Source organism: Chiloscyllium punctatum, chromosome 38 (assembly GCF_047496795.1).
Source record: "Chiloscyllium punctatum isolate Juve2018m chromosome 38, sChiPun1.3, whole genome shotgun sequence".
NCBI lineage: Eukaryota > Metazoa > Chordata > Chondrichthyes > Orectolobiformes > Hemiscylliidae > Chiloscyllium > Chiloscyllium punctatum.
In genome coordinates, this window is record NC_092776.1 from 27,371,048 (window position 1) to 27,388,760 (window position 17,713).

At 39.2% G+C, this 17,713-nt stretch overlaps 1 protein-coding gene across 1 annotated transcript in view; it reads left to right on the top strand.

Annotated features, from left to right (window-relative positions):
* Positions 1-17,713, top strand: part of wdr11 (WD repeat domain 11) — a 111,137-nt gene that overhangs the window by 14,802 nt on the left and 78,622 nt on the right. The window contains exons 3-7 of the mRNA XM_072557461.1: positions 4,138-4,291; positions 9,566-9,739; positions 12,860-13,043; positions 15,254-15,419; positions 16,105-16,219. Of these exons, the coding sequence (XP_072413562.1) occupies positions 4,138-4,291; positions 9,566-9,739; positions 12,860-13,043; positions 15,254-15,419; positions 16,105-16,219 (793 nt within the window). The remainder of the gene's footprint in view (positions 1-4,137; positions 4,292-9,565; positions 9,740-12,859; positions 13,044-15,253; positions 15,420-16,104; positions 16,220-17,713) is intronic.

The window sequence follows — 17,713 nt, forward strand, 5'->3', positions numbered from 1 at the left end:
GAGGGTGGAAATGTTGAAGTTTTCTTCTTTGGGGAAAGAAAGTTGAGAGGAGATTTAATAGTAGTATTCAAGTCAGGTGAACTCTGGGAAGAGTTGATAATGAGATTGTTCCCATTGATGGAAGGATTGAGAACAAGAGGTTGCAAGTCAAGTTAGATGTCAAAAGAAGCAGTTGGGACAAGAGGACTGTTTTGTTGCAGTGAGAGATTAGGATCTGCAATGTAATCGAGGCAGGTGTAACTGAGGCATTCAAGAGGAAAATGGATTATTATCTGAAATGGAATAGTCTGCAAGATTAGAGTGCAAACACATAAAATTGTGTTACCTACATGATGGATGCGCACTAAAGATATCCATAAAAGTTAGGGCTTCTCCATTTAAGTCTGAACAAATTCTTGGTGGAGTCGTACTTCTTAATTCCTTCGAAATAATTACTCTGACACTTAAAAATTTAGTTTTGTAAGTGTGGAATCTCGTTCCTTCAGATTTTAATTTTTTTTGGCAATATTAAAGCCATATTGTCCTTGGATAATTTTACATTGAATTAAATATTCAATCTTACAGTTTATGGTTTAAGAAACTGCATGTCTTAGTAATTATTTTACAATTCGATTGAATAAGGTGATGTACAATTGCTTCCCCTTTTCTTAGATCCCTGTAGAGGGTGTCATGCTAATTTTGACTTTTAATAACCCCAAATCCATTGCAAAGGCCACAGAGAGCCTGTGGGAAGTGGAATTCCAAGGCATGGTTGGAGCTGTTTTTTGTCTCTGACCACAGAATCCAAGCTTTGATATTCCTGCAAGTGCTTTAATTTTCACAAGTTATGAGTTAATATAATTGGCAGGTATGAATCTGTCACTGCTATTTTATGTTTATTTTATCTTTGCTTTCTGGAGGTAATCTTGGAATTAGTATTTGATGGAAAATGCTGGAAATGTGAGTGAGTCAGGCAGCAACTTTGGAGAGAGCAAAGTATGGGCAATATTTCTGTTGATGCTTTGACATATTTGCCCTGCATTTTTGTTTTGTCTAAGATTGCACCTGGCTACTGAGTGATTTTAATATTTTCTGTTTCCATTTCAGATTGCCAGCATTTTGTTGTATTTTGCCTACGTTTTAGTTCTTGGCACCTCCCTGAAAGCAGTTAATGTGGTTTTGAAAAATTACCAGTCAATATTCATCAACTACTAATCAGATTTTAATTATGCATGTCAAGAAGTGGTTATATTTTGCAGCATGCTTGTCATTCAAGCAAAGCTAGTAATTAATAGGTTTGATTGATTTTGTACTCTTTAATTATGTGTGTTCTGAGCATAATTCGCATGGGTTGAAAAAAATGTATAAGTTACTGACGGATGTGACAAATGAGCAAAATTGTTTGCTTGTACTTCTGCAACTCTTTTATCCTCTGAGCTATCGATTTAAATTGAAAGTTTGCGGAAAGTGAGTACTTTGCAAGAAAGTAAAGTGAACATTGAATCAGTAGGAAACTCATATATGAGGAGGAATGCCCGATGAATGTTGGTGATCCCATTAATGAGTAAGATTGTTAAAGGTCAAAATGTTCTCCAGTTACTTTTTCAAGTGATCTGCAGTGTCCAAATGTGATTAAAGATTGTAGATAGAGTTAGCAGTTAGTAATTTGTGGTCTATGCACTTTGTGACTGGGGAGAGCAGGGAAAATCAGCTAAGTAGAATTACTGAGGAAGTTCTCTTTGATATGTCATTGTGAAATTTGTCACAAATGGATAGATCTTTCAGACATTAAGATGACTAATTTCCTGATTCTTTTTGATCATTATTAAGGCTTAGGCTGACTTGCTATTTACTTAGGTAAAAACAATGACTGCAGATGCTGGAAACCAGATTCTGGATTAGTGGTGTTGGAAGAGCACAGCAGTTCAGGCAGCATCCAAGTAGTTTCGAAATCGACGTTTCGGGTAAAAGCCCTTCATCAGGAATAAAGGCAGTGAGCCTGAAGCGTGGAGAGATAAGCTAGAGGAGGGTGGGGGTGGGGAGAAAGTAGCATAGAGTACAGTGGGTGAGTGGGGAAGGGGATGAAGGTGATAGGTCAAGGAGGAGAGGGTGGAGTGGATAGGTGGAAAAGAAGATAGGCAGGTAGGACAAGTCCAGACAAGTCAAGGGGACAGTTACTGAGCTGGAAGTTTAGAACTAGGGTGAGGTGGGGGAAGGGGAAATGAGGAAACTGTTGAAGTCCACATTGATGCCCTGGGGTTGAAGTGTTCCGAGGCGGAAGATGAGGCGTTCTTCCTCCAGGCGTCTGGTGGTGAGGGAGCGTCGGTGAAGGAGGCCCAGGACCTCCATGTCCTCGGCAGAGTTGGAGGGGGAGTTGAAATGTTGGGCCACGGGACGGTGTGGTTGATTGGTGCGGGTGTCCCGGAGATGTTCCCTAAAGCGCTCTGCTAGGAGGCGCCCAGTCTCCCCAATGTAGAGGAGACCGCATCGGGAGCAACGGATGCAATAAATGATATTAGTGGATGTGCAAGTAAAACTTTGTCCACATCTATCAAAGTTTTACTTGCACATCCACTAATATCATTTATTGTATCCGTTGCTGCCGATGCGGTTTCCTCTACATTGGGGAGACTGGATGTCTCCTAGCAGAGGGCTTTAGGGAACATCTCCGAGACACCCGCACCAATCAACCACACCGCCCCGTGGCCCAACATTTCAACTCCCCCTCCCACTCTGCCGAGGACATGGAGGTCCTGGGCCTCCTTCACCGACGCTCCCTCACCACAAGACGCCTGGAGGAAGAACGCCTCATCTTCCGCCTCTGAACACTTCAACCCCAGGGCATCAATGTGGACTTCAACAGTTTCCTCATTTCCCCTTCCCCCACCTCACCCTAGTTCTAAGCTTCCAGCTCAGTAACTGTCCCCTTGACTTGTCCGGACTTGTCCTACCTGCCTATCTTCTTTTCCACCTATCCACTCCACCCTCTCCTCCTTGACCTATCACCTTCATCCCCTCCCCCACTCACCCATTGTACTCTATGCTACTTTCTCCCCACCCCCATCCTCCTCTAGCTTATCTCTCCACGCTTCAGGCTCACTGCCTTTATTCCTGATGAAGGGCTTTTGCCCGAAACATTGATTTCGAAGCTACTTGGATGCTGCCTGAACTGCTGTGCTCTTGCTACTTACTTACCCATGACCAGTTAATTTTAGGGGCTTACATGTAAATTCTTCAGGATTCTTCACTATGTTAAGGTAGTAAAGAATGCTTTAAATATGAACGTTATCAGTCCAGTTACTTTGTAGAAATGATCATAGGATGCCATATATTATTTGAGTCCAAATTGAGAGGAATGTTTTTTGATCTGCAAGATCTGGTCTGGATAAGTGTCAGCTCGGTGGGCAACATTTTCACGAAACAAGTGAAGGAGGACTAATGGAGAAAATGTGATGGGATTGTAATTAATGCACTTGAACATACATTTGTCTTGCGTAGCTGTCCTATTCTTTATAATTAATCCAACACTGTAATCTTCATTAACTGCTACACGGGAGCTGAATAATTGTAATTTTACTCAGGTGAAGTGGGTGTTTTGGGCTGGGCCAGCATTTAATACCCATCCCTATTTGCCCCATGAGAAGATGGTAGTGAGCTGTTGTCTTGCCCAATCCAGAACAAAGCAGTCTGTTTGATTTTCACCCCATCTGCCACTTTCAACATTCACTCACTTCACCGATGTAGAGCACTCGCAGTGTCTATCATGTACAAGATGCACTGGAGCATCTCACCCACCGGTCCTTTGACAATACCTTCCAAGCCCATGACCCCTGCCACCTAGAATGGCAAGGGCAGCACATGCACGGGAGCACCCCAGCTGGAAGTTAGACTGTAAGCCTCACACCACTCTAACTTGGGAATATTCCCCCCCCACCCCCCACCGCTAGGCCATTCCATGCTCCTTCACCCCTGAATTGCAGTGGTTCAAGAAGGGAGCTGATCACCACCACCTTGCGGGCAATAAGTGATGGACAGTAAATGCAGGCTACGCCAATTCACACATATCCCATGAATGAGTAAATAAAGAAAGTGCTGTTTGACACTGTTTATTGTGAGCACTTTTATGTCTAATTTCAGAGTCTGCTTTAATTTGCATAGGTAAAATGGGCCAAAGAAAACTACCACCATAGTATTGGCTCTCCCTATTCCCTGCGTCTGGCATCAGCAGACATTGTAGGAAAAATCATAGTTTGGGATGTTGCTACTGGAGCAGCTCGTTGCGAGATTCAGGAGTACACCAAACCCATTCAAGGTAAGAGATTAAGTTGTAATAAAAACTGGAGCGCTGCAAGTCTACTGAAGTTTACATAAATACCACACAATGATACTGTAGCAGTAGATTATACTCTGCTGAGGCAACATTTTTAATTGTTCAATATAAGATTTTAAAAGTGCTCAAGCCCTTCTGACATACTGATCTTCACAGCTTTCTTCAAAAGTGCAAATTTATAGTCTCTGCCACAGCAAACCATCTACTTACAGCCCTTTTGCTAATTCTCAGTATTTCTTTGTCAGAGTAATTTACCTGATGGCTGATCTGTCAAAGTTTAATAGTACTAGAATGCCTTACTTTGATAAAATGGAATGGCAAAGCCTTTTAATTTGTTTTTGAACTCCCATATTCTCACTTTCAGCTGGGTGTACAAGTAACCTACTTATATGATATTTGAAAAGGTTAATAGTTCTCTAGTTTTATTGTAACAGGCAAATCTTGGCAGATAGAATATTTTGTTAACATCCCCACCTTCACTTATGATAGAACTGACCATGCTTTTGCAAGAGACAAAGCCAAAGTATTTGCTGATACTTACAGCCACAAAAGTTGTGTAGAGAATCCTGTTCTGGATTTTATCAAAGATATAACCATTAAATGCCAGCATACATCCAATTTAACTCGCTTCATCTGTCTGGAACAATTATGTTTGCTCTGTGTCAACAATTCGCTTTCGTATAGAAAACTCGCACTCCCAACGGTTCTGCTCCCTTCTAGCTAAGGTACTGAAATATAGTTACCTACCTTTTACAATTCATTCATGGGACGTGGGTACCGCTGTTTATTGCCTATCCATCATTGTCCTGGAGAGAGTCTGGTGACCTGTCTTCTTGAGCCACTCATTGTTACAGGTAGTTCTTCTATAACACTATGGCTACATTCTTGTGAAACTCTGGGGTTGGTGACGATTCGTCACAGCACATTTGCCACCGCCAATTAGCCACTGCCGGTTCGGCACGAGCGTTTCTCCACTGGGGTCGTTTGACCTCTGGAGACTATTCGCTACCGGAAATATATATATGTAGTGATTGTTTTCCCTCCCACGTGTTCTTTCATATTTCTCAGTCCCCTTTATTTATACAACTACATAGTACATACTGATTTTAAAAAAAAGTGAAATAAATATCATTTTTTGGTTTATATATAAAAATGAGTTACAAACACTTGCGGTGGCAAATCATCCTCAGCGGCCAATGGGCGGTGGCAAAGCGTCCTTGGCAGTAAAAGGGCAGTGGCTAATCGGCTTTTTTAAACAGAGAATGGTTTGTGGTTGGAATGAACTGCCAGAGAAAGTGGCGGATGCAGGTATAGTTACAATATTTAAAAGACATGTGGATAGGTCCAAAAATAGGAAAGATTTGGAAGGATATGGGCCAAACGTGGGCACTTTGGACTAGTTTAATTTGGGAACATGGTCGGCGTGGACTGGTTTGACCAAAGGGCCTGTTTCGGTGCTGTATGACTCTAATGCCAGGTTCTGCTTCTGTTGAGTCATTTGGCTCCAGATTTCATGACACTCTTGATCCAGAATGAAAGCCAAGCTGGATGCCAAAGGAGAGGTGAACGTAGCTTCTCTTAACAGAATGACACCAAGGAATTCTTGAAAATGACGTTAATTTGGAGTCAAAGGGAAAGCCATCCTTTGACTGGACTCGCTTCATATTGTTGTCAACTACATCTTGTATTTATGTATCACTTTTAATGTAACAAAATATTTTAGTGCTTAACCAGCGTGCTATTAATACAAATATCATTATACTGAGCCGCACAAGGAGTTATCAGGACAGATAATCAGTCACAGAGATCAGCTTTAAAGTGTATTCTAAGAGAAGAAAGGGGGCAGTAGAGAGGTTGAGGGTAGACATTTCAGAACTTATGTGACCAAGGCATTTGAAAGCATGGCTGCCAGTAATGGGACACTTAAAATTAAGGAGGCCAGAAGTGGAGGAATTCTGAGGTTTCTAAAGCTTACATAGCTAGTAGAGATTTTGTTGGGGGGGGCGGGGGGGGGGTGGGGGGGGAGGTGGCATGCAAGTAATTGAAAACGAAAATAAGAATATTAAATTTGAGGTACTGTTAGAGGGGAAACGTGCAGATCAGCAAGAACAGGGGTGATGCTTTAATGAGACTTGGTTCCATGGTTGTCTTATAGCAGGTTTAATGGGTTTCAGATGGTCTATCTCAGAATAGCTACTGCTGCAATTTCAAAAAGTGGGCAACAAACGTTGCTGTGTCACCATGTGATCTTGCTACAAGTCTAAGGTCCTGTTCCAAATAAAGTGGTTTGTGAGGTTGATAAGCATCTTGTGCTGTGGCTTTTTGTCCCTTGAGAATTTGAGACAGCTAGGATCTTTATGTTGGATGAAGAACCAACATAATAGAAAGGTTTATTTTAGAATTAACTAATGTTTTCTTTGTCTTATATTAGAAAGATGTCTACAAACCTTAGTTTGTAGGCTTTAGTCCATTCTTAAACAATGAGATTTTAAATTTCTCAAGTAGCTGTGAGGCTCTTTCGTAAATGCAAGCAGGATGTTACGGATGCTGGAGATTTGAAATAATAACAGAAGTGCTGAAGAAATTTAACAGGTCTGGCAACATCTGTGGAGAGGGTAACTTTTTGAATCGAATGATTCTTCTTCGTATCCCCAAAAGTGAGGGTTTTTCATTCAGGTTAATATTTAATTAGGCATTGGTTGTAACTTGATTGAATTCAATTCAAATACCACAAGTCAGATTGTATGCTGAATCAGTTGAACACCTTTTGTTTTCAATTTTTAAAATGTATCTTTAAAAATGTGAGAATCTAACTTACTGGATTCTCTGGTGTGGTTTTGTGGGTGAACCAAGGGCAGGCAGTAACATGGTGGTAATGTCACTGGCCTAGCAATTGAGAATCCCAGGCTATTGTTCATGAACTAGGTCCGACCATGGCAGATGGTGAAATTTAAATTCAAATACAAAAATACCTGGAATAAATAGCTAGTCTAACAGCGATCACCACTGTTGATTGTCATAAGCATCCAGTTCGCTAATGTCCTTACTTGGTCAGGCCTATATGTGACTCCAAACCCACAGCAATGTGGTTGACTCTTGACTGTACTTTAGGCAATTAGGGATGGGGCAATAAATGTTGGCCTCCCCAGCGATGCCCATATCTCATGAACAAATATGTTGTGCAACTGCATTTCCAGCCATGCATGCTCTGTTCTAGGACTGTTTTCATTCTTTATTAAACATTTAATGGGTACTGAAATTGGGTCATTGAGAGTGTTAATGGTGTGACACTAACAGTTAGGGAATTCCGTATAGATCCCAAAAGAGAAGGGTAATCAGGGATTCAGAGGAATTACTGAAGTGGTAGTGATGCAGAGAATCAGGACATGACTAGCAGAAGAGCTGACGTGATGGATCTCAGCAGCAATTAGGGCTGAGAGAAGCCATGGGAAGTTCAGAGGGAGTTGGAACTTCACTATTGAGTCAGTGATGGATCAAGACCATTGAAGACAAGATTAAGCCAATGAGAGGGGAGCAGGTGTTCAGGAATTCCAAGTCAGAGTAGTGTTGGAAAAGCATTTAGGAAATGGACTCTTCTAAATTGAAGAGTATAAATCTGTTCGGAGGAAGATTGAGTGTTAACAAATTTATTGTGATTTCTACTGTCGACAGATGCATAGGATTGTTCAAGGTCACATTTTCCATTTAATATGTAAGGTATTCTACATGGAATAATCAGGCTACAACATTTGGAATATGTCATCACGTAGTCTTCCACCATCTTCATTTTGGAGTTGGCATTGAGTTGCTTCTTGCCTGGATCAGCCACATCAACAGCTACCAAAGCAGAGTAAAGACTGCTATGTAATTGTTTGTGTGCTTGTTCCAAACTTCCCACTAGTGCTATCTGCTCACTTCCAATTCCCTCAACAAATGTATCTGCTAGAATCAGGCATTCTATTCAACAATTCCATACCATATCCTCTGTCTTGCAAAGACCATGCATCTTTGCCTTCATAAACCTACCTAAACTAGCCCATCTGAAACTGAAACCATCATCCAGATTCTGGACACCTTAGAACTTCGTCAGAACTGAAGAAGAATCTTACTGACTCAAAATGTTAACCCGTTTCTCCTTGCATAAATGTTGCCAAACCCACGGAGTTTCTCCAGTATTCTCCATGTTTGATCCATCAACAGCCTTACTATATTCTAACCCCAAATTCTAGTTGTCTCTGGCTTTCTGGAGTAATGATAAATCTGTTTATTATTTTAGTAATTTGGAGAGTACTATGTTGGTTTTGTGTTATAGTGCTGTGTTGAGCTTAAATACTTCTGTTAGTGACAATTGAACTGCATGAATTATGGTTTTAGTCAATAAACGTTGACTCTTTGGAAGAACTTACGAGACTAATACATTTTTTTTATCTTTTTCAGTGCACAATGAAGTGTGTGTACATAATGAAATAATAAACGTGTGACAGAGTTTTAGTAGATCAGAATTGTGACAAGCCATAAAGTTGAGTGCCAGAACTGATTGATAGATCTTTGCTGTGACATTCAACTGAAAACACTTGGTTTGGTGCAGCATTTGTTAATGATAATATTCTGAGCTTGGGAATAAGATAGTAAATGAAAATCTGTGGAAACTGTTCCAGTGTGAACGCAACCTTCCTGTTATTTGCTCCAGTGCAGTGTATTGGGATTTTACATTCTCAATCATGTTTGTACTTTGAGAGTTGCTACTTGAAGACTAGAAAGAAGCTCTTTGTAGAATGATTCAGACTAAACATCTTAGGTAAAGTACTAGTTCAATCCTGAATAGCATTGAAATGTTTATAATTCTGCAACATTCACCTGCTCTTTGCTTTTAATTTCCCAGCAATATGTCATAGCATTTTTTAAAAAAAATTTACGTATTTTTTGGGTTGGATAGAAAGGGAACAGTTGGTTTGCAGGAATTCAGCCATTAACCCCTTGACCTCACATTGGTTAAAATAGCATCCTCAATCGTATCTCTCACAGTATCTTTTTCAACCAACAGGGAGGTATATTTGCTACTAAGGCTGATATGCAGTGAAAACGAGGTTTAAAGGTGATGGTGTGGTAAATAGTTCAACCTCGATTATCTTTGATTTTTCAAATTTTGTGATTAAATTATCATGTAGTATAGTGTTTAAAATTCACCTTTGTCCCTGTGCTCAGTCCTAAAGAAAATATTGTTATTGATAATTGTTATCTCCTTTTTGCTAACAGACATGGAGTGGTTGTGGAATCAGGATGCCTCTCGAGACCTTCTCTTAGCAGTACATCCACCAAACTACATTGTACTTTGGAATGCGGATACTGGCACAAAATTGTGGAAGAAAAGTTATGCAGAAAACATACTTTCCTTTTCATTTGATCCCTTTGAGCTATCAAATATTGCTTGTAAGTTGATTCTTCTTTCTAAATGAAAAATGTTAACCTGGTGTATGCAGCAGCATACAATTTGATTGGCGTAGCAAGGTTAAAACCTGATTTGCTGTTGTGGTAGAAGAAGCTCCTGTCTCTGATTGCAATGATTTCTGTAAAAACAAAACAAGTATGAAACATAATCTTCTACAATTTAGCAGTCGTATAATTTTAAACCTTGGGAGATTATAGAGAATATCTTGAGGTTTTACAAGAAGAAACATTTTTCTATAATTCTTCAAACATAATTTAGAAACTGTTTGTCTCCAGATTATTCAATATACTGAACAATTTGGGTGTTGCAAATATTTGACTATGTAATGAAACATATCTATTTTTAGTTTTTCAACTGCACAAGATTTGGAAGTTATTTTCTTAGAGCTGCTGAAAATTTAGACAATCTACTTTTCTACTGCCTCAAGACTGACCTGTGCTATACTGGCGACTGTGAAACTAGATATAGATTGGGATGTGTGGTGGAAGCCAGTGTTGCACCTTAGATCTTGTGCTGACCCATTCAGAAATGAGCCCTATACACATGTACTTATTTTCTGCTATCTTTGAGTACATTTATATGGAAGCACAGAAACTAGGAGCAGCAATAGGCCATTTGGCCCTTCAAATCTGTCCGCTATTCAATATATCATGGTTGATATCTGTCTCAATGCTATATTCCCACTTTCTACCTATATCCCTCAACACCTTCAAAATTCAAAAGCATCTATTTCTTGAATGATTTAACTGTTAAAAGGAACTTGTTCAATTATTCATACACCTCCTACATAAGTCCATTTATTTCGAAATCAGCATACTAACAAAGTAACTCAAATATTACAAACATTAATTTATGCAGTACTTTAGCAATTTCTGCTTCAGAAATTGTATATGATGAGATTAGTCAAGACATTCGTCTTTGAACCTTTTCTAAGCTAGCTGCATACTCTTTTTACTTTATGAGAATGTGGATGCACTTGCTGAGTCCCAAAGCACTCAAAGCTACGAAGCTGTGCATAGAGCCTTCTGGTTGAGTTCAGTTACAGACCCAGCCAGGATGTATGTTTTTCAAAATTCACTGATTCTCACAGTGCAGATGGCAATCTACACCTGCTTGTCGAAGTGTTCAGAAGAAATGTTTTAATTTAGTATATTTCCTGCTTAACAATGATTTTGCTTGATTTAGTCCTGAGGTATAAACCAGTTGAAGATCAGAATGTCAGGGTTGGGGAGTATCTCGTGAATAGTGGTCATAGTGTTGTAAAGCTCGATTAATTATAGAAAAGAACAGGGTAAAAGCTGTAGTGAAATAAGATATTTGGATATGGCCCAGATAAATTGGAGGCAAAGGCTGTTAGGGAAATACAATGGATTGATTAACTGAGTTGTTCCAAGTGCATGTTTCCTACATTGTAGCAATGATTAAACTTCAAAGCCACATCATTGGCTGTAAAGTGGTTTAGAATGTCCAGTTCTCATGAATGACGTTGTAGAAATTGAAGATTTACTTTCACTCTCAGTATATTACTGCACTGAGCAAAGGAAGTGCAGTTGATCGAGTGACGCATATAAACTGAATTGCCGTCTTAAATGGACTAGAAAAAGAAAATAACTGCGGAATATTGAAAGTCTTGGTAGTGGTCCAAACTGGGTTGCTAGTTGCTGCCGTCTATTCCATTATCCTACGATTAGAATGGCAGTCTTGAGTTGTTTTATGGTATATTTAGGCTCAGGCTATAAGAGCAAATGTACTGGCAGATCATCTTTTTGTAGAAGAAATTTTCCAGTGGTAACACTATGGAAAGAAAAAAGAAACACGTGTGTTATTTTGTGCTTTTCTCAAACTCAGGATGTTCCAAGCGCTGCAGACAATGACAGTTTGGAGAGTCACCATTGTCATATAGGCAAACAATGTAGGGTACAAGAGCATAGTGGCTATGTTACTGGAATAGCAATTGAGGGCTCTGGACTAATGTTATAGAAACATGAGTTCAAATCTCACTCTGGAGGCTAGGACATTTAATTCCAACTCACCAAGTAAAATACAAAAGGAAATGGTGATATCAATTATGGTGGGCAGATTATTATAAAACCTATCAGCTTCATTAAAGCCTTTCTGCCATCCTTTCTTCACCTGGCCAATATGTAACATCTGAAATACCTGGTTGTATTCAAGGAAGTGCCTTATCTCCACTTTTGCAAGAGCAATTAGGGATGCACGATAAATATTGACCTTGCCAAAATTACCCACATCCAATTAATAAAGAAAGGCATATGAGACAATGTACACAGAACGAGCACACAGATCAGCAACAAACCAGATGAATTGTTCTTGTGATGTCAGTTGGAAAGGACATCAAGGAGAATGTCTCTGCTTCAAGCAGTGTCATTGGGTCTTTTACGTTCACTGAGGAAGGTCGATGAGGTTTCAGTTTAACAGTTTGTTTGAAAGAAGCACCTACTGCAGTGCTGCACTGAAAGGTCAGGTTAGATTACAGGCTTATGCTTCTGGAAAGGGCTACGAACCAACAACATTCAGATTCAAAAGTGAGTGTGTTATCACCTGAGGCATTGCTGACGTCCAAGTCTGATCTTTTAGCAAATAACACTTTCTAGCCACTGTTTTCAAATTGATTTAAGAATCTGTGTTGCAAGCTTTTTATTGCAAGCCTTTTTTGCTTGTAGGCTGTATGTCAGAATATTGGAACATTCTTCTTTTAAGGGCTGTGTTCAGTCTTGAACATCTTGCTGTGAAGATGGCCCACTGTGTTTGGAGTTCCAAATCGTTGTGCTATAAGCAATAGCACACAAGACAACTGCTACATTTTTAACACATGCTGAGTTCATCTATTGGTAGGAAGGAATGAGTGAAGATGAAGTGTTTCTCTACTGAGAAGAGAAATTAACTGGGAGAATGCCGAGTCACTTTTATGCTGATATCCTAGCTGCCTAGAAAGTGAACTACTTTTAGTAAAATTCAAGGGAAAGTATAATTGTTATTGAACACGTATTTTTAATCATTTAGTATTTTGTTTAAACAAAAAGCTTTCCAAAGATTTCTTTTTCCACTGTAACAAATTCTGTGATGTCTTCTCTTTGTAGTGCTGACCAGTGAAGGAATAGTGTTTGTCTCTGATTTTTCACCATCCAAAGCTCCCAGCAGTTCAGGAAAGAAGGTATATATATCAAGTCCACACTCCAGTCCGGCCCATGCAAAACCAGCAGCCACTAGTGCCAAGAAAGCCTTGAACAAAGTGAAAATCCTCATCACTAATGAAAAGCCCAAGTAAGTTCTATTTTAAGATGAAATGTTTTATTTTATATGCTCTATTTACATTTTACCCTGTAGTTCAGAGAACATTTCTTTGTTGTAAATTTCCCTCCTTGCCCATGAACTAATGTTTTAAATGTTATTTCCCAGCCCTGACATCACTTTTATTGATGAACTTAACATTGACAAAATTAACTATCTTTCCGTTTCATTTTTAAGTTTAATATTTAATTATGATTAACTATGTGGACAATCTACAATATGGCTTTAAAAAATTCATGTGTTGAAGATTAGAAAGGGGAAGAAAAAAGTACTCAATTAGAAGTTGAGTTTCGGGTAGATAGGATAGTGAAGAAGGCGTGTATTAAGCCTGAAGAGGGGTCAACGACACACTGATTTTACAGTAAAATACAGTATTTTTACCTATTTCAAGTTATAGTGATCACATACAGCATGGTCACTGTGTCCTTGCCTCTTACTCAGTCTACCCAATCCTATGAGAGACACAATCAATGATGAGCATTTCTATGGACAGTCCCAGGTTCCCATGATCTTCTAGTGTTTAACAGACACTACAGTCTATAGGTTGGAATAGGCTGTTTGTCTTGTTTCAAGAGTGTGGTGCACAGCAGGTCAGGCAGCATCCGAGGAGCAGGAAAATCGAAGTTTCGGGCAAGATGAAGGGCTTTTGCCTGAAACCTCAACTTTCCGGCTCCTCGAATGCTGCCTGACCTGCTTTGTTTTTCCAGCACTGCGTTCTTGATTCTAATCTCCAGCATCTGCAGTACTCACTTTCGCCTGATTGTCTTGTTTATCTCTTCTTAGCCATTTAGTGTTTCAGTGCTGGGACAGGCTTAGCAGGCAGCCCCGTCTTGTTTGTCGGCCATTTTGTATGAGCTGACATGGGCTATTTTGGTGTAAGCATGTGCAGTATACCCCTACAATCTTGGAGAAATATCGCTCTTGTCTCATCTCCTTTAATTTCTGACTCGACTAACTCCTTCCAGCTACTGAGACAGTTTTATGACATTTTTTCCAGTTGTAAAGACTTGTTTGATTTTTGTTTTGTTTTTCAGTTCTAACAGCTTGAAACCTTCTAGAGAAACTCTCACAGCAATCTTAAAATCTTTTTGCTAGGGTGAAAACTGTTCTACTGGTTCTTCTGAATTGAACAGAAAGCTAAACTAGTGATTCCTGATCTGCTTTTTCATAACCCATCAATATAAACGTTACATCAGTTAACGTACCAGGTATTCTGTCAAGCATTTCAGCAAACCACATGTTTTCTTACCAAAGTTCTGATTAGAATGCCATACCTCTAACAAATCTCGTGCGTGTTGTTGTTTCATATGCTGTTAGACCCTACCTACCTTCACTTGGAGAAAAAAAAGAACTGGAATGATATCACCCATCTTAACAAATCAAGATCTATAAATAGAGAGGCAGGACATACCACCAGCACTTCACCGGAGACTCTCACTGATGATGTTACCTAATATGGCGATGAAACGTCTGAAAACAAACCTTTAGGCTCAGCGAGCAAACGTACACACTTACGATAGGAAATTAAAATAAATTGAAACTATCATTTCTTTCTTGCTGTTATGAGGGGTCGTTTGTTTGATATTTGGGCTTATTATTTAAGTTCAACCATTATTAAAGACTCCACGTATTAGGGTTGGGCAACAGATACTAGCCAGTGGTGCTCATATCTGGTTTAATCAAAAATAAAACAGGCACAGTTTTCGATGACGGAACCTTTGAAGTCATGTTTCAGTTGTAACGCAAGTAAAAGTTACAGCCAGTTTGCTCCAGAAACAGCAGTGAGGTAAATGATTATAAAACTATTTTAGTGATGGGAGTTCTGAGGTAAATCTTTTCAAGAAAGCTTCCTTGCTTTCCATTGAATAGTGTCTTTGGATCTTTTTATCCATAAGAGAGGAAAGACAGAGCCATATTTCACTATTTCAACTGAAAGGCAGCACTTCTAACAATGTAGTTCTTCAATATTGAACTGAATTATCACCATAGCTGGTCCAGTTCATGACACTTGGGTTTTGCAGCCTCATTTGGAATACTACATATCATTAAGAGATGCTACTGATTGCAAGGTAGATGGTTATTTGAGTAAAATGCACCATGTTTTACTTTACAGCATAATGAATTACAGTAACTAATACAAAATGTACATTGTCATGCAATGTTATTAACTTGATTTATTTCAGTGCCGAGTCTGTAACTTTGAATGACTGCCTGCAGTTATCCTATCTACCATCTAAGAGGAACCACATGTTGCTGCTGTATCCCAGAGAAATCCTGATCCTTGATTTGGAAGTAAACCAAACAGTTGGCATAGTTGCTATTGAACGAACAGGAGCTCCATTTCTTCAGGTATTTAACTCTACCAAGAGGCTGTGTTGCACTGACAATATTGCATTCAGAATAACTACAGAATGATTTAACTGTTAAAATTGGAGAGTTAGATTTTTTTATGATATTAAGAATTAAGCTGGAGTTGAGAGTACACTTTGTATTGAAACCTAATGGATAGAAACACAGTTCTACTTCTGGATGGTAATACATATGTTCAGTTTCTGAATCCTCCCTTATGTAATTAAAAATCCAGACTGCAGTGAGAACCTGATGACTGTATGGTGGCAATATTATTAGAATATGAAAGATCGAGTACGGTTAAATTTGTTATTGCCTTTTTGAGATTGAGTTGAACTTTGTGGCCTTTGAGAATATGTCTGAATTTATTCAAGGCACCCTGCCAGTGTAATCACAGTTTTAGTAGGTATAATGTGAGCACCTGTAATAATACCATCTGGCTGTTTTCTGTTAATGTACACTCCAGTAGGGAAGATGGCAAATATGTGATGTCAATGAAATCACTATTTTTGGTTTTGTTGTTGAGCATCAGATTACTGAAAGTTATCATTGTAATATTTTCAGTTGATGCACACAGTTTTCATGAAATTTTAGCACACACCGAGTTACTGTATTTTCATACTTATTTTCATCACTACTTAGAGAAACAGATGTTTTCAAACTGTTTACTGTTTCTCTCTCCTAGGTCATTCCTTGCCGCCAGCGGGATGCTTTATTCTGTCTTCATGAAAATGGGTGTATTACGCTAAGGATCCGCCGATCAAATTCAAGTTCATTGGCCCTTTCCAGTGAAGAACAGGGTGAGCACGTGTGCCAATCAAAAAGTAACTAAGTAACCAATTGCAGATTATTTCTGCTGTAGTTAATCCTGATTAATATCACTATCAATATGGTGGGTATATTGATCTTAATCAGAATTTACGACACTATATAATACACTAATTTAGAGGAACGCTTATGGTGCAGTGGAGGCGCCCCAGTCTCTGGCCAAAAGCTATAGGTTCAAGCCTAATCTGCCTTGAAGATGTGTCATAACATGGCTGAACAGGGTGGTAAAAAATAATTATAACACAAACTACAAAGTAAAACTATGCAAGTGTATCATGTTGGGAGTACCTATACAGATCAGGAAAGAGGGATGGCATGAGTAAACAGTTTTATTTTTCTTTCTTTCTCTTTTGTTTTCTTCACATCTTGCTGCCTCACTTTTTCGGATTTTCTTACACCTCTGCCTGCTGCAATGAGGGCTCCTGAGTCTTTCCAATATTCCATTTTCAGGGGTGGATTTGGATAGATTATTGACTTCTCTAAAGCTCTTAATTAGATCACTCCCTTTCAATAATTTCCTCGTATATGTTTAATACTATCAATAAAAAAGTCTCTTGTAAAACATTGTACTCAATGTGAATCTTAAGATCATCTTCTGATACACAATACATAATTCTCTGCATAAACATGTGAAACAAAATGAATTTTAAAAAATATCAGTTTTCATTATGCTACAATTTCAAATTGTACATATAGAGTCATAGAGATGTACAGCATGGAAGCAGACCCTTCGGTCCAACCCGTCCACGCTGACTGGATATCCCAGCCCAATCTCGTCCCACCTGCCAGCACCCGGCCCATATCCCTCCAAACCCTTCCTATTCATATACCCATCAAAATGCCTTTTAAATGTTGTAATTGTCCCAAATTAAACTAAGCCTCGTTTACTTTCATTTTTAAAGCAAATAAACTTAAATCAGTTAGTGCCCCCTGATTCTCAAAGTGGGTTAAATAATGAAGAAGTTTTATAAGCACACACGGGTCAAAGCTGAATAAGATTATCTTGTATTTGGGAGCAAATGGATGTTTTCTGATATGAAATTATGGGTCATGATCTGTGAAGATGAATTCATGAGATCACAGAATTTGCATGGGATACTTAGCAGAATTAATAGATAAGTAACACATGCAGTTCAGTGTAAGTAGTATACTTAGCAAATGAGTGAAATGACAGGTCCCCTAAGCTTTTCTCAACCCAGATTCAGGAGATTACATAGGCAGAGGAGGGAAAATGCCTGCAGGTGCAGTAGAGTCGTAGAGATGTACAGCATGGAAAGAGATCCTTTGGTCCAACTCGTCCCAGCCGACCAGATATCCTAACCCAATCTAGTCCCACCTGTAAGCACCTGGCCCATATCCCTCCAAGCCCTTCCTATTCATATACCCATGCAGATGCCTTTAAAGTGCTGTAATTGTACCAGCCTCCACCACTTCCTCTGGCAGCTCATATTGTACACTCACCACCC